This window comes from Lycium ferocissimum, chromosome 7 (genome assembly GCF_029784015.1).
Source record: "Lycium ferocissimum isolate CSIRO_LF1 chromosome 7, AGI_CSIRO_Lferr_CH_V1, whole genome shotgun sequence".
Taxonomy (NCBI): domain Eukaryota; kingdom Viridiplantae; phylum Streptophyta; class Magnoliopsida; order Solanales; family Solanaceae; genus Lycium; species Lycium ferocissimum.
Genome location: NC_081348.1, coordinates 35175179 through 35196214, shown reverse-complemented (window position 1 = coordinate 35196214; position 21036 = coordinate 35175179). Strand labels below are relative to the sequence as shown.

The 21036-nt window shown below is 35.2% G+C and overlaps 4 protein-coding genes across 6 annotated transcripts in view; 2 read left to right on the top strand and 2 right to left on the bottom strand.

Annotated features, from left to right (window-relative positions):
• LOC132064636 (large ribosomal subunit protein uL3-like) overlaps positions 1–13449 on the top strand; it is an 84065-nt gene extending 70616 nt beyond the window's left edge. For 2 of the 3 annotated variants that reach the window (XM_059457688.1, XM_059457689.1), the window contains exons 2-6: positions 10809–10913; positions 11548–11658; positions 11806–12110; positions 12333–12742; positions 13015–13449. In XM_059457688.1, coding sequence (XP_059313671.1) covers positions 10829–10913; positions 11548–11658; positions 11806–12110; positions 12333–12742; positions 13015–13273 — 1170 coding nt within the window. In that variant the 5' untranslated portion in view covers positions 10809–10828 and the 3' untranslated portion in view covers positions 13274–13449. Of the gene's footprint in view, positions 1–10158; positions 10299–10808; positions 10914–11547; positions 11659–11805; positions 12111–12332; positions 12743–13014 lie in introns of those variants that run through there. The other variant, XM_059457687.1, reaches the window with a different exon arrangement.
• LOC132064630 (COP9 signalosome complex subunit 8) lies at positions 865–5168 on the bottom strand. Its single transcript, XM_059457676.1, has 5 exons — positions 5007–5168; positions 4834–4913; positions 4551–4732; positions 2286–2393; positions 865–1274 (listed from the first exon to the last, which is right to left on the bottom strand). Exons 1-5 carry the CDS (start codon positions 5088–5090, stop codon positions 1135–1137), a joined length of 594 nt encoding a protein of 197 aa, XP_059313659.1. The 5' UTR covers positions 5091–5168; the 3' UTR covers positions 865–1134.
• A 1318-nt stretch (positions 13450–14767) lies between the features above and the next one.
• LOC132062760 (protein DOG1-like 3) lies at positions 14768–16088 on the top strand. Its single transcript, XM_059455263.1, has one exon. The coding sequence runs from the start codon at positions 15101–15103 to the stop codon at positions 15905–15907; it is 807 nt and encodes a 268-aa protein (XP_059311246.1). The 5' UTR covers positions 14768–15100; the 3' UTR covers positions 15908–16088.
• A 905-nt stretch (positions 16089–16993) lies between these two features.
• LOC132062759 (uncharacterized) lies at positions 16994–20748 on the bottom strand. The gene is made up of 2 exons (XM_059455262.1): positions 19949–20748; positions 16994–17136 (listed from the first exon to the last, which is right to left on the bottom strand). The coding sequence occupies exons 1-2, from the start codon at positions 20543–20545 to the stop codon at positions 17050–17052; spliced, it is 684 nt and encodes a 227-aa protein (XP_059311245.1). The 5' UTR covers positions 20546–20748; the 3' UTR covers positions 16994–17049.
• Positions 20749–21036: the final 288 nt, after the last annotated feature.

The window sequence follows — 21036 nt, the reverse complement described above, 5'->3', positions numbered from 1 at the left end:
GCCTAAATATTAACCAAAAAAAATATTAAAGCACTTTTGAGGTGGGAACTCTTCCAGAAGTTTAAAGATTAATTTAGACTCAACCAGTAATTTGAAATTTCATTTTTAAGCATTGGGCAAGAATACGACGCGTTTTATTTAGTGATAAAATATCGTAAAAATAACAACATTTGACACAAAATAACAACCATATTTGGTACCAAGTGTTGTAGAAGACGACATTTGATACAAAATGTCACAAAAACGCCATTTACAAATGTCATCTCAAATATCATATTACTCGTCGATAGTACTAATGTTTGAAAATTTCTCTATTTAAAAAAAAAAAAAAATATTACGTCACTCTTTATATTTAACGCTAGAAAAGAATTATTAGATGGACAAATATTACTAGTAGTTATATGCATTCTACAAATGAATTTGGAACAAACAAACGTGGTTAAATAATTTGCTTAAGTAAAGGTAAATTGTAAAATTAGAATAATTGAACATTTCTACCAATACAAAAATAACTAGTATTCACTGCTAATAAACAGAAAGAAATGTTGATGAGGTAGTATAAGGTTGTGTTTTGCCTTAGTTGGAAGACCATCAGTTTGGGCACATAGCAAGATGGATGTTCTTGCTAGTGTATATATACACTGATTCAAAGTAATGAATGAACGCTTTCTCCGACTCTTTCTATTAGCTTGAAGCTTGAACTTTTACGGAACCAAATGCAAAGATAATTTCTATTTTGATCATTTCTTAGAATGTTGAATTCTTTTTTCGATTTTAAGGTCAACAGTTCCCTTATAAAATTTGCACACATTTAGTAGTGTTTTCCAAATACTTCCACCAGAGCAGGGAATGGAATGGAAGATCTTTAGAGAAAAGATGAAAAATTAAATCAAAGAACTGTTCGACATTGTTCAATATCTACTAATGCCCCCTAACGAAGAAAGTTTCCGAAGAACTGTGCTCTCTTCTCGACTTCATCGTAGTAATATAGTTACCAAGAGAGATAATAATCATCGGATCCATGCTTAGATCTGTTGCTATAAAATTTTGCCACCTAATTTCTCCAACCACTTAAAGAGTAACAAAAACACCTAATGACTACCAGATTTAGAAATCCCGGAACCAACAAACTGGTTAGTGCTCAAGATGGAACACATATTCTGTCAAGCGCTGTAATTTACTGGGGTCTAACTTCTGTTCTGTTACAACTGCCTGCTTCTTCACAGTAAGCATTTGAGAAGCCGAATCCAACACCCAGCCCTGTTGCAGCACATCTGAAAGGGAGATGACAAAACCATTGTTACCAAACAGTGAAAAGTCACGAACACATTATGATTGAGATTCTTTTTTCTGGCAAGTACAATTGAGACTTGCAAATAAAATCGCAACAGCAAACAAACAAAAACCAAATAGGCGAGATCTTATGAATACCCAAGATGTAGTGATAAATGGATAAGCATTCGAAAGAATTCATTGTATGTACTTCTTAACATTTGATGTGCACCTATATTTGTTAACCACTTCAAACAAACTGATTCGATCTTAGAATATCATAGCCTATGACTTGTTTCAACAACTCGATAATCGTCTTCAATCCAACAAAGTGATTGCTATAAAAGTTTAGCTGTACTAGGAGTACGAAGCACTATTAATTAACTTCATTGAATAAACATCAAAGACACTGTAGCTACTTTTGATAGAATTAGCTCTTTCCCTAAGTCACAGTTTAGCCAAACGTATGTCCCCAAAACTAATCAGTTCACTTGCTCTCCTTACCAGAAAGTTCAAATTGATCATGGATGGAAGTGCCAGCTATCAAGATCTGATAGATCATTAGGATCATTTAGGTTAATGGAAAGCGGGCCTTGGAAAAATTAGGCCAATTTAATATCCCAATTGATGGGCAACCCAGATGTGTCTGTTAGTCGTAGGCAGAGGAACTAAAGGAGATGTTGAGAAATTCCCTGCCAGGTGTGGTGAAACTGATAAAGGAACAGCTACCAAGACATCAAAGAGCAACGAGAGCTATATTTGAGATCTTAGAGAACCTTTTCAGAAGGTTTAGAAGTAACATTTAGCATGCTTTTTAAAGGTAAATCAACGAGCAGGATACCTAGCCAATCAAGTCCAAAACTGTGGCTTACCAGACACTGAAGAGAATGGAGATATTTCTAATTGCCGATACATTAAAGATTACTTTTGAGAGACTTTACTTCATTTAGTGTCCTCTTATGTACCCAAAAATAACTCAGAGAGACTGCAAGCAGCATTGGATAAAATCTTACAGTTTGTAGCATCATTTTCATTCATTCCCAGGAAGTGAGCTGCATCTTGTGTGCTAATGGTTGAATAAGCAGAAAGCAGGAGCTCAAACATCCTTTTTTTGTATAATTCTGCAGAAGGATGACATGAAAATGATATGAAAATCCAATACACAGCAAACTAAGTAATAAGCACACACATATACCATTGCACCCAGTATTTCGAAACCACAAGGAAATCAGAAGAAGACAATGATGTCCAAGAACTTGAACTTCACGTATTTGAGTAACAGATTTTCTCTATATTTTGAAAAATTGCTAGCAACTATACTAGCATTTTCCCAGGTAGTTTAGAATTTAGACAAATAACCAATTTACGTTCTCTCCCCCCCCCCCCCCCCCCCCCAACCCCCAAAAAAAGCCCCATAATGTGCTACCAATCATTTTCTTTTCTTACACATACAGCCCCACATAATTTGGCACAAACAAAAAACAAATATGGTAAAGCATGGTCTCATGCCGCAAAGGTAAAAAACTGCATGAACTCCAAAACACAAAAAATATTTAAACCACTACAGAAGATCCTAAGAGCAGGAACTCAGCTCGCTGAAACACTGTTCGCCCCTGAAATGCTCTTGCACTCCGCTCAATCAACATGGTCTGACGACTATTTCATCATCCTTCCTTCACCCCCACAACCAATCTCCCACGCAGAAGAATTCAACATTGATTGAAGAGAACATATATTTTGGTACAGTTAATCCTTAACCTCTCATAAAAATGTAGATGTATGCCTCTATGTTTTTCTAATAGGTGGTATATTTCAAGTATTATCTCCGAGTTCTCTAGAGATATGATGAAAGAACTGTATATCGCTGTTTTCTTATTTGAAAATTTTCTTTTTTATTTGATAAGTCATTTGTAGAAATTACAGGCCAAACTATGCTTTATATCCGGAAAGATATTTTCCTCAACAGCTATTTTATCAGCCAAGTACATGATAAACTCCATGTATTCAAAGAGGTACCAATTATTAAATTAAGCGAGTAACTATAGACTTGCTCACGATCAATAAATGGTATACAAAGAGCATACACAGCCCTTGTTTTAGTACATGCAACGCATTGTAAGAATTGCACATGTGGACAACAAAGAACCTATTAGGCTCGCCCAACTCAAATAAAGAGTAATTGACAAAAATGAACTCAGAGCAAAAGAGACATAATTGAAAAGGGCATTGTACACTATTATCTAGATCAATAAGTATATAAGTATCAAGATTCAAGCATAAAGCAGATATTCCCCAACCGACAATCACAACATCAAAACAGGAAGAAGATTGACCATCGCGATTGAGAAAAAGGCATCGCCCTATGATCTCCCTTTCCAAACCAATCATTGGCCCTTTGCTAATACCAAGACATACAGAACCATAGTAGAACAATTCTCCCTTGCCCACTTAAGTTGTTTAAGAAAGTGGCTATTAGACTTCAAGATAAGTTCAGAAAACACCAATCCAGTCTCAAGCCATTGTCAAACTCCAACAGTTAATCCCGGACAGCATCCCAACTTTGTTATTATGCAGATTCGTGGATTCTTCTAATTCACAAGAATGGCAATATATTGTCAATCCTTACACGTACTTGATCCACATTCAATTTTAATCCAGAAGAGAGATTAGAATCCTTTGGCACTTAGTCTACAAGTCCCAATTCTTAGTTGTTCAAATATTCAACCCTCTTATCTTTATAGCCTTCAGAAAGAAAACAAATCCGTCTAGGCTTTTGACAGTCCCAAGAAAAGAATGATGATCCCTTGCAAACCGCCAACTCAAGTTGAAACTCACTTGATAAAACTTTGAACAAAATACATTCTCAATCCTCACCTTTACTTTCTCCTTAGAGATGCTAAGTCTTAGTTGTTCACATATTCAACCATTAACTCATCTATTTGTTCATTCATCTTAACTCTTCAGAACCAAATCTTTCCAGGGTTTTGACAAGCAAAGAGAGAATGTTGGGCTGTTGCTAGGACTATATAAAACCTTATGTAAAGCTTCCAACAAAAACTGATTAGACTAGTTCCATCAATCACCAAAATCTCTACCATTTGTTCTATTAAGAATAACAGCTTGTTTGGGTGGATGCTACATATCGTTTCACAATGTATCATAGCATACTCTACTGTATTGTTTTGATGATACAATGTTTGGATAGATTGTATTGTTTTCAGTCGTTATATAATAACACACATCAACAATCTAAAGAGCCGGGAAAAGCACAAACTTGCCTGCAAAGGAAGCTACAATGGGCTGAACCTCAGGACTCCAGGTGAATTCACGAATAGCCTCGTGCACACCGGCATAGTCCCTTGTCCAAAGCTTCTGCCCAATCTTCCAAACTGCCACCACCTCGGGCCGGGCTTCCTTTATGGCTGCAGGTATCTTCTTCCACATAAATCGCGCACTATTACTGCAAAAAGTACCACAATAGCAACATAATCCTAAGCAATTCCTTCACAGCACCCAATTTAAAACCCTAAAATTCAAAAGTAAAGTTGTTAAGGGATTTACATGTCATTGTTGTAGATATGTCCTAGAAGGTGAATCGCGTACGGCCAGTCGTCTTGAAAATTGATGCCCTCAGCGGCACTCTATGAACACCAACAAAACCAATGGAAACATTAGGTTTTTTGTTTTAAATTGACAATACTAAAGTGGCAATGAATAGAGAGAAAATAGGTTGCCTGAAGCATGAGGTTGTCACAAATATCAGCAATCTTGTCGAAGGAGTTGGAGGCCAAGGCTTCGTTGAGTAGAGAGGTATCCATGAGAGGGCACTGTTTTTTTGTCGTCGATTCTCCTTCTACTCAGTCACTGACTTCCGCAGAGCGATCAGAATTACAAACTTATTGGGTAGTTTGGGCTTTTATAGTCTTTGGGCCTTTGGTCCAGCTATGTGGTCCTAACATCTATGTCCTCTATTTTGTCGAAAATATACCTCTCTCGTATTTGCGGTCTTTAATTTTTAACTCTGCTACTTATTTAATGAAAATATTCAGATTTGCTTCACTCTGCATAATTTTTGTAGTAATTTTATCTTTGTAAACTGAATTGTTGCCTCGCTCGGTATAAATTATGTAGGAATTAAGTTATGCGGCATAAGTTGTATAGTATTTTCCAGATTATGTTGAGCGTTGAAAAATTTGCCTTGTCCGCTATAATTTGTGTGGATGTTATGATACGTATACCAAAGTTAAACATAAACTATGTCGAGCGAAATTTAAAACTATGTTGTTTTTCAGATTATGTTGAGTGTTGAAAGTTTTGTCTTGTCATAACTTATGGCATATTGAGGGTAGTATTTTATCATGATGTCGGATCCTAAATTTTTATTGATTGCAGGTTCGGTGATTCATGCCATGCCGGATGAGCAAGATATGCGGAAGATGGGGGGCTTGACTCCTTATTCTCTTTTCTATCATTTGTTTAATAACTAATAACAGCCAAGGACTTGCTGGGAATTTCGAGTCGAAGAAGAGGCAAATTAAAATATGGTGCGGAAAAATCAAAATCTATATGAATGGAAGATGTCTCTGGAACTCTTTTTTCTTGGTTAGGATAGATACGAAGTCACTCGATTAAAAGGAGAATGAACAACCACAACTGCCGTACCTAGCAGTCGGTCTCTAGAAGCTTCTAGAATGTTCAATTTGTATGGCCTCAGTGATGAGAATATTTTTATACATATGCTAAAGCTAAACGTAAATTATACCGAGTGAAATCTAAGTTATGCCGCGCCAAAAGTGCTGAAGGGGAAAAATTAAAGACCACAAATTTGAGGAGGCAAAAATTAAAGACGACCTCGAAATAGGGGCATTTGTGCGAACAACCAAAAAAAAAATTGGACTATCATTCTTAAACCATACCTGTAATGCGTAAAATTTGAAACTCTATCCATTTTAAACAACTTTAAATTAAATACCTGAAGTTTGTTCTAAAGAAGTAAAAGAAAAATAGGTACAAGCTAAATATAGTTGTGTCAAAATAAAATAACTAGAGAATGTATACATGTTCTAGCGGGACATCTATTTTTGGGGACAAGTGCAAACATAACTACTTGGAGGATTGACATTTTAAGACGTAACTGAAATTTTTAAAAAATAATAATATTTATCTGCTTCAAATACAGACCTGCGATATTGAAATTGAAAATCACTAGTCTAGAGTTCCAAACTTCAAACATACATGTTTGAAGTTGGGGTGTCAAGCCTAATTTCAAACTACATGTCTAAAGTTGGCAGATTACTTGTGCAATTCGAAGTTTAGACATTTAGGTCATTTAGGCTTAGCACACTCCAGGATCAGATCTGTACGTTTAAAGTTTAATTACCAAACTTAATTTCATACCCAAATGTCTAAAATTGATATAATGTGGCATGAAGTAGGTTTAGTTCATAAATTAAGACCATCTGTCAATAGTTTTTTCTAAATATTCTTAAAGAAGCCTTCAAATTAATTAAGAGTGACGCGGACTGGCAATCAATAAAGAAGAGTGATTGATGAGCAACATGAGGGAAGGACTATTACTCAGGAATTCTACGAAAGATGGCATCATTAGTGTGTGGTAACTAATATCCTAAGTTTCATCATTTTTTAAGATAATAGTGTTAATTAACCTTTTCAGCAAGAGTTAATACAAAGCAATGACTTATTTAGAGAAAATGCGCCTTTATCAGACAAAGAAGCTTATTCATCCGATTATTTTATGAATTTTGCTTCTAAGGTTTGTCATAAATTCGCTTAAATTCAAAAAACATTAAGATGTTTGAAAAAGAGAATAGTGAAATTTTGGGTAAATTTATTTGCTAGCAAATGGCTTCCGCTTATGCCATTCTTTGGCTCAAAGTATAATATAAAAATTGTTAAGTTGAATGTTGTATGTCGCTTCAAAACTTTTTACATGTGAAAGGGTCGCTGCGAAACTCTTTATATGTGAAACTACACTATCGTATCTTTGAAGTTCGAACTTTTATAATTGAAATTCCAGCACACTATGCTGAAATTTTCGTATATAAATTTCAGAGTTGGAGTAAAAATGACAGGGGTGGAGAATTTGGACGACGCAATACTTCATAAAAAAGACATCTATTTTCATTGAATATGAAAATTTGCGATTTATAAATGCAAAATCAAATTGTTAACACATTTTTGTTCTAATGAGTCACTTAAAATGCTTGAAAAAAAAAAAGAACGAAGTAATTCTGCGAAAACAAAGAAAATTTGTAACATATTTGCATTCTTTTTTTTGTGTAACAAAATATGAAACACGAGGAAAATACTTCTTAGACGGTAGTGAAAGATAGAAATTATAGGTTATTTGTAGTGCGGCAGAAGGCAGAGAGAATGAAATAGAAGTTAAAATTGTTATACGAATTTCAACACATTATGCTATAATTTCATTTACAAAAAAAATGAATTTTATGATACTATACCGGAATTTTATTTATAAATTTTGAACTTCAAAAAAAAAAAAAATTGAAATTTGAACTATGACTTCCCTTTTTTCTACTTTACCTATTTTAAAGTTGTGGCTATCCTTTTTCTTTTTTTGTTGCCAAATACTAATTATATTTCAACTAGTAGTGACCCTAAAAGTGAATATTTATCAAAATCATCTCATTAGCAGTATTAAATAAGGCAAACTTACTCAAATGACTATCTTATTGTAGCTTCCTACCATTTGTAGCTACCCTTTTAAATATTACCATTTGTAGCTACATTTTGGCAAAACAGTGTATGTTTTCGCGTGTATTTGTTGCCAACAAATACATGAGAACATGGTAAAAAAAAAAAAAGGATCCTTGATTTTAGCCTTTAACGGTGGAGCTATTAAATTAGATATTAATATATTTTTTTGATGTATTTTAGTGATTTCTTTTTTTGCTTTGATGTATTTCAGTGATTTTTTTGTTTTTTGCTATAATGTATTTTCGTGTCTTTTTTTTTTTTTAATGTATTTCAGTGATTTTTTTTTTTGATGTATTTTACTAATTTTTTTTTTTTTATGTATTTCAGTGGCTTTTTTTGATGTATTTCAAATACATTGTGTACATTCCAACAACATATGAAGCCAAATATATTCAAATTTTCGTATATTTGAATGGATTTCAACAAATACATTCAGCTACAAGAGAAAAAAATTCAAATGCATGACAAATACATTCAAAAATAGTGTGTTTGGCTATTAACAAAATGCACTAAAAAATACACTAAAAAAATACAAAGACAAATACATTCAAACATAGAGTATTTGTGAGATGTAGATTTTTGAATGTATTTGTATTTGGCTTTTAACAAATACACACGGCCAGATCTGAGACAATACCACCATCAAAAACCCTAATCTCTCCACCACTACCAAAATCCTAATCTGAGACATCACCACCACCAAAAACCCAAATCTGAGACACCACCATCACCAAAAAACCCCTAATCTTTCCACCACCAATAAAACCCTAATCTCTCGACCACCACATCATCTTCTCCGCCGCTATCTCAAAACCAGTGCCATTGCCGCCACCACCAACAATACACACGGCCAGATCTGTGCCATCGCCTCACCGGATAGAGTGAAAAGAGAGAGAGAGAGAGGGGTGAGCACAGAGGGAGAGGGAGAAGAGAGAGAGGGGCGGCGGAGAGAGAGAGGGGTGAGCACAGAGGGAGAGGGAGAAGAGAGAGAGGCGCGGCCATGGTGTGGTGGTTGAGAGAAGGGAAGAGAGATTTTTTAGGGTTTTGAGAAATGAAAAATCTGAAATGGGTAGTGATTGGGAAAAAAGAAAGATATATGTGTTTGGGTATGTATTTTTTATATAGCTACCATTTGTATTTTAGAAAATTTAATTAGCTACTAAATATAATTAAATAAAAGGGTAGTTAATATTAATAATTAGGTATTAAAAGAAGCTACAATGAGTAAAAAATCGAGTAAAGGGTCAAAAACATACCTAAACTATCACGTTTTTTTGTGTTTCATACCTGAACTATCCAAAGTGAGCAAAACACACCTAAACTATCACTATACAGTTAGCAAAACACACCTGGACTTATAAACTATGGTGTGTACTACACTCTCTCTTTTTGTTTAAAAATAGTGCCACGTGGATAAATAATTCCACCGTGGCAGAAGTTTATTCCACATGGATAAATAGAAGGTTTAAAGTTAAAGGGGTAATATGTTTGGGTAAAATTAGAAATCACCGGTCATTGTAAAAAATTAGTAAAATTCACACCGGATATTCTCTTCTTCTCCGACATTGGTCTCATCTCTACTGTGGATGGTGTTTTGCTTTCCCCCATTAAGCTTCAATTTCATCATGGATTCCATATTAGTTGTTGATTTTCTTTTAAAAAAAAAAAGTTAGGGTTCTTCATGTCACAAAATATTGGGGATTTTGTATAAAAATTTAGGGTTTTAAATATAATGAAGAAGAAATAAATGAAAAAAATCTGCACAGGAGAAGAAGAAATGAAGAAAAATGGTTGAGAAATGTCGAAGAAGAAAGGGAGAGCTTACGGTTTTAAAGAATTAATTGGAAAATTTTAAAAAATAAAAATAATAATGAGTCAAGAAATATAGCTGTTACTTATGCCAAATGGACCAAAATTTTTTGATAAAATTTTGCTTCACGCGCTTTTAGTTGAGTGAGGTCAAACATTTAGTCTAGTCAGCGTCCAAGTGTGTTTTGCTAACTGCATAGTAATAGTTTAGGTATGTTTTGCTCACTTCGAATAGTTCAGGTATGAAACACAAAAAAACGTGATAGTTTAGGTGTGTTTTTGACCCTTTACTCTAAAAATTCCATTAAACAAATTAACTTGCAGATGGGCTGGAAAAAACCACCTGAAAGAAGCTGGGCCAGATACCTAAAAATCCAGCCCATTTAACTCGGCTAAACAAGTTATATAAATGTATGTTCCACTAGGGTTTTGCACTTTGAGCAAAGGACCCGTAGTTCCTCAGTAGCCGTCCCTTGCAGGTTGTTTTCTCCTTCATCTTCCTCACCCTTTAGCTTTATTTTCAATAATGCATGCTCATTTCTTAATATCTAGTTTACTCATTTTATCAGTTTATCTGTATCAACTAACAAGTATGTAAATCTGTAAATGTTTTTCGAAAATTTCATTGATAAATACACATTGTTTTCAGAATAAGTTGTTATGCAGTATCAATTAATCACAGAACCATTGTTCACTGCCTTATAACAAACCTCTCTATAATAGTTTCGTTTGTTCTGATATTTTTTTGGCTGCTGTAGCGAAATGCTGTTATAGAGAACATATAACATAACATTAACATTTTCCATAGAAAATATGGCTGTTATAGCGAGATGCTATTGTATAAGGGTGCTGTTATAGAGAGGTGTGACTGTACATTTTTTTTTACTTCTTCTGAGCGTTTATTATGTTTTTGTTTGGAGCAGTTTGAGCTAATTGAGTAATGTGACTGAGTGAATGTTTGAAGCTGATTAATATGTTTTGATTGGTAACAGGTTGAAGGAGGAGAAAAATGTCGCACAGGAAGTTCGAGCATCCAAGACACGGTTCTTTGGGATTTCTTCCCAGGAAGCGTGCTGCCAGACACAGAGGAAAGGGTATGAGACTACATTCATTATCATTTTACTAAAAGCCTTTTTTTTAAGTTCTTAATCTGATGTTTATTTTGTGTTGTCGAATTTGACACTGATTAGTAAGCTTTATTCATGTTTAATGATGTAAATATCGCAATAAGAAAACCCTCAGATTATTGCTGGTTTAATTTTGCTGTCTATATCTTTTCAAAGATTAGTTATCCTTGATTAGTTTGCAAGATAAATAAAATGAATTTATGCAGCCACATTATGATAGAGCCTTTAAAGTATTTTCCTCAATAAAATTCATTATCCATTGTTGGGCTATCTTGAACTGTTGAAAACTTTTTTGGGGAGAAATGGAGAAAATAGTTTACTCTTGATTTATTTAATGAGCATCCATCACTACAGATGCGAAAATTTGTTTTGGACCTTTTATCACCAAAAAACCACCTTTGTGTCTCATCCCTTGTCATTGGCTATTCATAATACATATCTATGTGTTCAACTTTGGAAAATGATTTATTAGTAGTCTGCTAGTTAAAACAATTATAAATTTTGTGGAAGACATTCTATATCATTACATAGAAACAGTTGTACTTATTTGATGGATGTTCATTTCAATTTTTTTTTTTTTTTAAAAAAAAAACTATTGCAGTGAAGGCATTCCCAAAGGATGACCCAAACAAGCCTTGCAAGCTAACAGCCTTCCTGGGGTACAAGGCTGGAATGACTCACATTGTCAGAGAAGTGGAGAAGCCCGGATCAAGTAACATATTCTTTTCATGTGTTTGCATTTCTGTTTTGATTTATTCCATATCTTTCTCGGTTCTTTATTAGTATCAAGGAGGCAGTATCATGTCTTCACTTTAATATGTTTGCTATTAATCTTTTCACGTTCATCTGGTGATTACAGAGCTCCACAAGAAAGAGACATGTGAAGCCGTTACCATCATTGAAACACCTCCAATGGTGATTGTTGGTGTTGTTGGGTATGTGAAGACACCTCGTGGTCTTCGTTGCCTGAACACTGTCTGGGCACAGCATCTCAGTGAAGACATCAAGAGGAGGTTCTACAAGAACTGGTGCAAGTCCAAGAAGAAGGCCTTCCTGAAATACTCTAAGAAATATGAAACTGATGAAGGGAAGAAGGATATCCAGACACAGCTGGAGAAATTGAAGAAGTATGCTTGTGTCATCCGTGTGTTGGCTCACACTCAGGTAAGCCCAATATCTGCTTTGTTGTGAAAATACCTGTATTCTAAATTAACTTTGATTTCAAATCGTGCACAACTGATACAAGTTTCGATAGGAAGGAGTGTCTGATTTCGAATGCCGTACCTGATTAAATGTTTTTGAATATTCCCAATGTCTTTTTGTAAACTACTAAGATAAGCTTATCTAAACTCAATATAATGGGATTTCCTTATTATAAAACTGCAGATAAGGAAGATGAAGGGTCTGAAACAGAAGAAAGCCCATTTGATGGAGATCCAGGTGAATGGTGGGACAATTGCTCAGAAGGTTGACTTCGCATATGGTTTCTTCGAGAAGCAGGTTCCAGTTGATGCTGTTTTCCAGAAGGATGAGATGATTGACATCATTGGTGTCACCAAGGGTAAGGGTTATGAAGGTGTTGTAACTCGTTGGGGTGTGACACGTCTTCCTCGTAAAACTCACAGGGGTCTTCGTAAGGTTGCTTGTATTGGTGCCTGGCATCCTGCAAGAGTTTCATTCACAGTTGCCCGTGCTGGTCAAAATGGATACCATCACCGTACTGAGATGAACAAGAAGGTTTACAAGCTTGGCAAGGCTGGACAAGAGTCCCACACGGCCTTAACTGATTTTGACAGGTTCTTATGCAGCACTGCTTTTTCTCTCCTGCCAAATACTTTATATTCTACTTATGTGCAACTGATGCTTTTTGCATGCTTGTTAAATAGAATGGCAACTGCACAGTTGTGAATGCTCAAAAACTAATGAAGTTGTTGCCCTATGCTGTAGATGTTTATATTCTGCATGTCCAGTGGTTGTGTGCTCTTTTAACCGTATAAATTGAGACTTTCATATACTGGAACTCTTTTTTCAATTTGTAGTTGCTTAGATTTTTATTTAATGTTAACAGGACCGAGAAAGACATTACTCCTATGGGTGGATTTGCCCATTATGGTGTGGTGAAGGATGATTACCTGTTGATCAAGGGATGCTGTGTTGGTCCTAAGAAGAGGGTTGTAACCCTTCGTCAATCCCTGCTCAACCAAACCTCTCGTGTTGCTCTTGAGGAGATTAAGCTGAAGTTCATCGACACATCCTCAAAGTTTGGACATGGTCGCTTCCAGACCACCGAAGAGAAGCAGAAATTCTATGGACGCCTGAAGGCTTAAATGTTTCAGTTTTCACTTCGTTGGGTAGAGCACAAGTTTTAAACAAGTTATTGCTATTACTCTTTATTTTCGTGAGGTGTTTCTGTAGACAATTTTGACATTTTGAAGCTTTCGGTCGCCTTGATGATTCTAGTTGAGAACATTCGTAATTTAAAAGTTTTGTTGCTGTGGTTCAACATCCATGATTATTACGCGTGAGACCTTCATGTGTTTGTTTTTAGTCCATTCTCGTGTGTTGGTAAGACAGCCTCGCAAATTAAAATGTGATTTTAACGCCTGCCGTTCTATCTTGCTTGCCTCTCTGATTGATTTGGATGGAGGACAAATCACCATCCTGATTTAGAGTAGGCATAAATTAAGAGAGCTCACCTACGAGTCTCATGAATCGTTTCGAGGGTAAGGAATGCCATCACCTCTATTCCTTGCTCATGATAGCTTCATACAGTTCCATCAAATTCTTTTATTTTTTCGGTCAATGTTTGCCATCTTCAATATGGCCTTACTTTGTGAGACCATAATCTTATTTGGTCAAGGTTTTGCCATCAAACGTGCTTTCTAACTAACATTATCTCAGCATTTTGATCTCTTTCGTCATGGAAGTTTGGCGTTTATCTATAATTATAACTTTAATATCATTGTATTGAATTCTCTTCGTCTTTAGAAATTTAAGATTAAAATTAGAATTGTTTTCTACTGTACCCTTAACATTAGAGAAGTGTTCTCTTTGTTCATTTTTACTCGTCACGTTTTGTTTTTCGAGACGATCTACATGTTTTTTGACTAACATTTTAAGATGTTTTTTTTTTCAATCATAGTAATTTGAAAAGAATTACAACTTCATTTTTTGTGTAGCTTTCGAACATTTAAATTTTAATTTTAAAATATTAAATTAATCTTTTAGCTATAAATATTTGTCAAATTAATCTTCAAAGAGCCATTGTGACAAGTAAAAGTGAGGTTTTATTAATATGGCTCAATTTTAAAAAACACTTAATAGATAGAGATAACTTGGTAAATTATATAAAAGAGTAAAGCGTTAAAATATGACAAAGGGAGTAGAAAAATATTTTAAGGAACTTTTTGGGAAATTGCGATATAGAGGCTTAATATTGTCAATGGGTCATTTGTATGATTGCCCTTCAAATTGTTGGTTTGTCCTTCGCCTATTCCTCTGGTGTTCTCGGTTTGAAACTTCGCTCAGTAAAAAAAAAAAACAAAAAGAATTTCGCATGGCAGAGATTTGTAGCAAAATTAGATCTATTCAGGTAGGGGTTTGCCTTAATGCAAACTTTTGTCTTAAGACAAACTTCTATCTGAGTAGGCCTAATTTTGCTACAAATTTCTGCCTAGTGATTTTTTTTTAAATATTTGACTGAATGGGGTTCGAATCTGGAACTCATGAATTTTTAGGCGAAGGGTAAAAATTAAAGATTTCAAATTTGAGGGCAAAAAATTAAAGACCTGAAGGACATTCCGCACAAAAAAATGATTGTCAATTTGACATTGCTTACATAGTAAGAAAAAGAAAACCAAGTAGCGCTTGTTTTTTTTTTTTTTTTGTCTCTTTCGAGATTCCGGCCCAAACCATTGCATGCAAGTTACAAAGACAAATGCAATGAACTAAACCCCCCAACGTATATCCTCAGTTCCAGCTAGTACCGCCCTGATAGCCCACAGATTCTGCATTAGTTTCACTTGGGTCGGCCGTCTCGTTCGTGTTAGTTTTAATAAGACCACAATTGTTTATGAGTCTCCACTATATATACATATCTTGAAACAGTTGGTAGGAAAATATCAAAAGTAAGAAATAGTAGTACTAGTAAGCAAATGGCTCCCTTGTTAATGAGCAGAAACGAGGGGAAAGAAAGGGAGAAGACATTTGACAAATTTTTTGAGTCATGGCTAGCTGAACAGAACCAAGAACTCAAAGACCTTGTTTCCGCCTCGAGAGATGTAAATAAAGCTGGCAACAAGAAGCCGCTGGAAGAGAGGGTGTTGGTGCCACTCATTGAGCGAGTTATACACCACTATGAGGAGTATTATGTGGAGAAGTCCAAATATAGCGAGGAAGATGTATTAGGGATGTTAAATCCTTCGTGGAGGAGTAATCTTGAAGGTGCTTTCTTGTGGATTGGAGGATGGAGACCTAGCATGGCCTTTCATTTGTTATATTCAAAATCAGGGTTGCAACTAGAAGCTCGTCTCTCTGAGTTGATTAGAGGAATCAGAACGGGTGACTTAGGGGACCTCAGCCCTAACCAAATGAGTAAGGTTAATGAGCTGCAAAAGAAGACTATAAGGGAGGAAAAAGATTCGAGTGAGAATTTAGCCAAGGTTCAAGAAACTGTTGCAGATACATCAACAGTGGAGTTATCCCATGTTTTGATGACTGGAGGATCAGGATTGGAGGAACAAGTAGAAGCTAATCTGGCAAGCAAGGAGGAAGGTCTAGTAATTATCCTACAAAAGGCAGATAATCTAAGGCTTAATACCCTCAAGGAAATCCTAGCCATTTTGACACCAACTCAGGCTCTTCATTTCTTGATTGCTGCTGCTGAGCTCCATTTAAGGCTTCATGAGTGGGGTAAGAAAAAGGATGCTATTGCTGCCGCCCTTCACCACCCTCACCCTTGATTAATTACGTCCTTCAATTGCTTAAAAGAAAGTGTAATATCATTGTATTGAATTCTAAGTTCCTAGTTCGTTTTGCTTGTTTGAGCCCTTGGAAAATCATAATAAACAGGTAACGCGTATAACATGCCACTTTTCTTCATTCTGAAGTAACTTGGTATAGAGGATGTCCCAGTTTTACACATTGTTTCTAAAGTTATATATTATACATGTACAGTTCAAAAATAAATAGAAGAGCTACTGTGTAGCGTTTTAAAAAGCAGAACACAAAACTCAGTTACTTATAAACTAAGAAGAACCAAAGAAAGGAAAAGAATAGCATACAATATTGAATCTACCAAGAAAATGAGGGAGTGGTGCAAGAAATTTGATTCTATTTTTCTTTTTTCCCTTACTCTATTTGAATATTTCACTCATTAGGGTAAAGCTGCAAGAAAAGAAAAAGATGCAATAACGAAAAGGAAGCCCATCTCCGACGCATGAGATACGAGAATTCAGAATTCATTTGATAAAAAGCCACAGAATCAGATTCTCCCTTTAGAGTTCAAAAGACAGAGAAAAAGAATTGAGTGATATTTTCATAAATAAAATCAAAAAGGTCTTTTGGCCACACTATTTTGGCCACAATGACCCAAATGGAGTAAATTCATATGACTATTTAGGTCAAATTTAATAATTTATGTTTACTTAATGTCATTTCTATCTTTTCTTCTCAAAGTTTATCTTAATTTAAAATTATACAATAGAAGTTATGTTGATTTTTACATAAGTGTGGCCAAATTTGGGTCAAATTGGTGTGGCCATTTAGCAACTCTCAAATAAAATATAGGAAAAGAAACAATGCGGCGTGCATAACAATGTATTGAAAATACAATCAGTCCAGAACTTTACAACACGGAACAAAACTTTTTCCATTTAAAAAAAAAAAAAGGAAAAGAAAATTTAGTTAATAAATAAATGCATTTTTCGCTACAATTAGTTGGCTCAATCGAATCTTGATTTTAGTTTTCGTTTTTCTTCTTTTTCCTAAAATAACTTTCCAAATGCTACTTTTGCAATTTGCTTTTTTTTTTTTTTTTTCTTCTTTCTTTTTAACCAAGTCCAACAAAATAGATGTGTGTTAACCTTGTGAATTAACAGTACTGTCATACGCTTAGACCATCGAATCCACATTGCTTGTATGTGAGAGCCTGTTTCCTTGGGCTGATAACTATTGCACAATCCACTGATACCTGCTCAACACCATTCATCATGTGTTAAATTCATAAACACACAGTGCTGCAAGGATAAAAAAGTCAAAGGAAGGAGGGCCGCTTCCGGCCTCGGAGCCAAGAATACATAAAGAGAATTCAAACAAGCACTAGAATGTCAACCTAAGATTTGAACTACTAAAATAAAATCTTCTCTTATGTCAAGGGGATTCAACAATTTACTTATGTCAAGGGGATTCAACAATTTATATATAACAAAAGAAACTCGTTTTTGTCCTATTTGCCAAGTATGATTCTGTGGCGAAGAGAGTTCAATTGAATCCTTGTCAACACCTACTTCTGCCCGTAATGCTCGCCTATAGTGCGAGTTATACTGTTGTAGCAAGGGAGGGGAATGACTTATGTGTAGCGTACTTGGAGCCACTCAGGTATATCCAAGATTTTTTAAAGTCAGTAAATGAGGAATAACACTGGCTGCTTCTTTGTGACAATGGACAGAGTCTGTATGACATGCATTTGCACTAACAATTGACACTGTAAATTTTGCATGGGACTCGACCACTAAGATTATGCATCTGATGAGAAGAGTTGCTTACAGTAAAAGCTGTTTTTTTGGAATGGGTTAATAGACTGTTGAAGTTGGTAAAAGTGGCCGGAATATCAAGGGAACGCCCCCTCCACCACATATCAGGTTAGGGATCCAGGACTAACTAGCACAAAGCATGAAGTGAAAAACTAGCTCAAGCGTTAAGATATCCGAACACATGAGAGCACATGGGTCTAATCACTAGTCACAGCTCACTGGAAAGAGTTCCTATAATTGGGAGCCTTGTGGCATTCTTTTTCTTACCTCCCTACTCCCCACCTATTTGGTAGTATATTCACTTGGAAACTTGCACTAGGGCGACGTTACATGTATTAAACTGGTCGAATCCTCTAAATATAAGGAAAACTTCTAGTGTAATGACAATGGTGACTTAAAAATTGCTTTAGGTTACTGATTCAAAACTTATGTGTTGCATTATTGTAGTTTTTCAAATTCCCTTGTTAAAATTTCTAGCTCCGACCCCTCTCAAAGCTCCGGGGATTGCGTGTTAGTTTAACTAAAATCAGGGCAGAAATTAGAAGGGAGCCCAAGAAAGAAAGAGTCTATATATAAGGCAAAGGCAAGACAACAACATGGCTGGTCTAGTCCTGGGCTTAGTTCAAGTGACAAAGGTTGAGGGACTTGTGACTTTGGTAACAGATTCGACCCATGTGAATTAAGCTTAGCATTCAAGTGGAGAAGGAGAAGGAGAAGTAGAAGGGTAGAAAGGCGGGCTCATTTTTCCTGAATTTCAAAGAGTACACAGTTGGTTCTCAGAATTGTCCCCAGAGTGATTTTTCGGTTATAAGAAAAAATCCATGGCTGGTTTATAATTTGAATGGTATCAAGAAATGTAAGTAGTCAAGGAAATCAACAAAGGGAAAATAGGAATTCCCTGTCAGGATAAGGTGTACTACGTACCACACTCTAATTACTAGGTGCAGAAATGGTACTGTCTCTACTCCTACAGTACACAACAGCTCATGTTGTTCGGTGCTGATAAATTCCAAAATACTACGGCAAACAACCAAATCAATGCAGAATATATATGGTAAAAACTGACCACACCGGGTGTTTACATCGTACTAATGGATGTACGACATGTGTTTGAATATATATAAACTATCACTTAATCATGATTAGTTGATGTATATATTCACTTCATTAAATCACTTGACCATGATAAATTTTATTGATTTGATATAAACACCCGGTGTGATGAGTATTTACCAAATATATATAGTACTCATCTCGTCCCAACTTATACAATACCGTTTGATTGGAGAGCAAAATATAAAATGTTGATTTTATTTTTGCATTAGCGACGAAATATCATTGAAATAATAGTTGAAGAATTAGTCTAATAAACAAAACATTTCATCAAAAGTTAACTTGAACTTAAAATTTATTCTTATTGGGGAAATAGCCGGGTGTAAATTAGCTTCTACTATGTGAGAAAATGGAGAAACAAAGACATAAAATGGCAGTTTGTTGACAATAATGACCTAATAAACTTTGGACATGACAGGCAAAATGGGTCCCACTACCTATCACCATTTTTTGTTTGTATTGCCACTGCGAAGCTTAGAGCAAAACACTCCACCGCTAATCAATTATCTCAATCCTAAAGCAAAATAAACAAAGAGTTCCAATTTTCATTCTTTCCCATTTATACACAATGTTTTCTAGTCTCTATTTTTCAATAAGTGATATGTACTTATATATTTCTATATATAATAATTTTAACCTTGTATCTACGTTGCAATGACCTAACCTAGTTCGGCACGGTGTAAAAATTTAAGATAATTACAAGTAATTTATCGATAATCACTAATTGATAATTTCTAAAAATGATACTAGTTAAACAGCATATCACAAAGTAAAAAATCTTTATATTGTTATATAAATTAAATCTTTTTCCCTTTTCTTCCCCCTACTTTTTATAGTATTAACACCAATTCTAAAAAAGTACACAACTTCCTTTTCGGGCAAAGTAACACACTTTTACTACTACTACTACTACAAGAAAAGTATAAAATTTAAGTTCATTTTATACATCAACATTTAATGCTACTAATAAACCAAATCCAAAGTGCAACAAAATCCAATGTATAATTATTCATGCAAATAAAAGCTCGATTTCCATTAATAACAACACTTTTGATTGAGTTTAAATAGGAGCCAGTAAAGAAAGAGACAAGATGATTATTATTATAATGTTAAAGGAAAGTGGCATATAATACTAACCTCCACACCGGGTGAAGTAAACCCAATGATGCGAATCTTCGCCCCGACATCACCCAATACCCGTAACTCGACCCGATCATTCAATGCCGCGTCACGAATCAAATCTGCCGCGTCAGCTTGGAGCAAGTTAACCCGATCGACAACAATAGTAGTTTCAACCCGCTTAACACTATGAGCTGGTTGGTAAAACCCAGGTACGGTGCCCCGACCCAAAGGAATCCCACGATACATAATCGTGAACCGCGATTGACCGTACTTAATCCCAACCTTATTATCATTAAAAGCAGTAAAAACCATTCGAATATTAAGCGAAACAGAAGCGGATGACGTGGCTATGGCAGCTGGGTTACGGGTAATTCCAACATATTGAACACCAACTTGTTGAAGATCGAACTGTGGTTTTTTGGGCTTCACTGCAAGGACTATTACTAGAATAACGGCGAGAATAAGGAGAAGTAAGAAAGAAAAAAGGAGGAAAAGGCAACAACAACAGCCTTTAAATGAAGCTTTAGATGAAGAAAAAGAAGAAGGTTGAGGGTAATATTGAGGGTGATGGTGAGTGCCGTTGGTGTTATTTTGGGTTAATCTAGAGGTCATGGTGAAGAAAGAAGAAGATGGAGAAGAATTTGGATGAAGAATAATATTGGGAATAAAAGTGTACTGTATTAAGACCCACCAGTACTCTTAATTCTCTCTTTCTTGCTTTCTCTCTACTCTTTTATTTGCTTTGCTTTTGGAGAGAGTGAAGATGGAGGGAGAGTGGGACAATGGGTGCGTGGAAAAGGTGTAAGAGTGTGTGTGTTTGCTTGGAATTTAAAAAAGGTGGCATCAAAGTGGCATAAATTTTGACTTGGCGCTGTGTCATTATTGTTTTCGGTTGCTCTTTCCCTTTCCTCGTTGTTCTTTAATTACTTCAACTGAGTAATTCTTTTTTGGAAAATATATAAGCAAATTAATGAACTAGTATATTCTATCTATCTCAATTTGTATGACATACTTTTATTTTTAATCTATCCAAAAAAAATATTTTGGATAAAAATATTTTAACTTTAAAATTTCTCTTTTACCCTTAATGAGATATGGCCACA

What these genes read in the sequence shown, in the direction of transcription:
- LOC132064630 (XM_059457676.1), bottom strand. Translation starts at nt 5,090, where the DNA reads ATGGATACCTCTCTACTCAACGAAGCCTTGGCCTCCAACTCCTTCGAC. An exon ending in CATATCTACAACAATGACAT is followed by an intron (nt 4,733 to 4,833) that starts GTAAATCCCTTA and finishes TACTTTTTGCAG; the next exon opens with TAATAGTGCGCGATTTATGT. An exon ending in CATTGTAGCTTCCTTTGCAG is followed by an intron (nt 2,394 to 4,550) that starts GCAAGTTTGTGC and finishes ATCCTTCTGCAG; the next exon opens with AATTATACAAAAAAAGGATG.
- LOC132062759 (XM_059455262.1), bottom strand. Translation starts at nt 20,545, where the DNA reads ATGACCTCTAGATTAACCCAAAATAACACCAACGGCACTCACCATCAC. An exon ending in TTACTTCACCCGGTGTGGAG is followed by an intron (nt 17,137 to 19,948) that starts GTTAGTATTATA and finishes GGTGTTGAGCAG; the next exon opens with GTATCAGTGGATTGTGCAAT.
- LOC132062760 (XM_059455263.1), top strand. Translation starts at nt 15,101, where the DNA reads ATGGCTCCCTTGTTAATGAGCAGAAACGAGGGGAAAGAAAGGGAGAAG.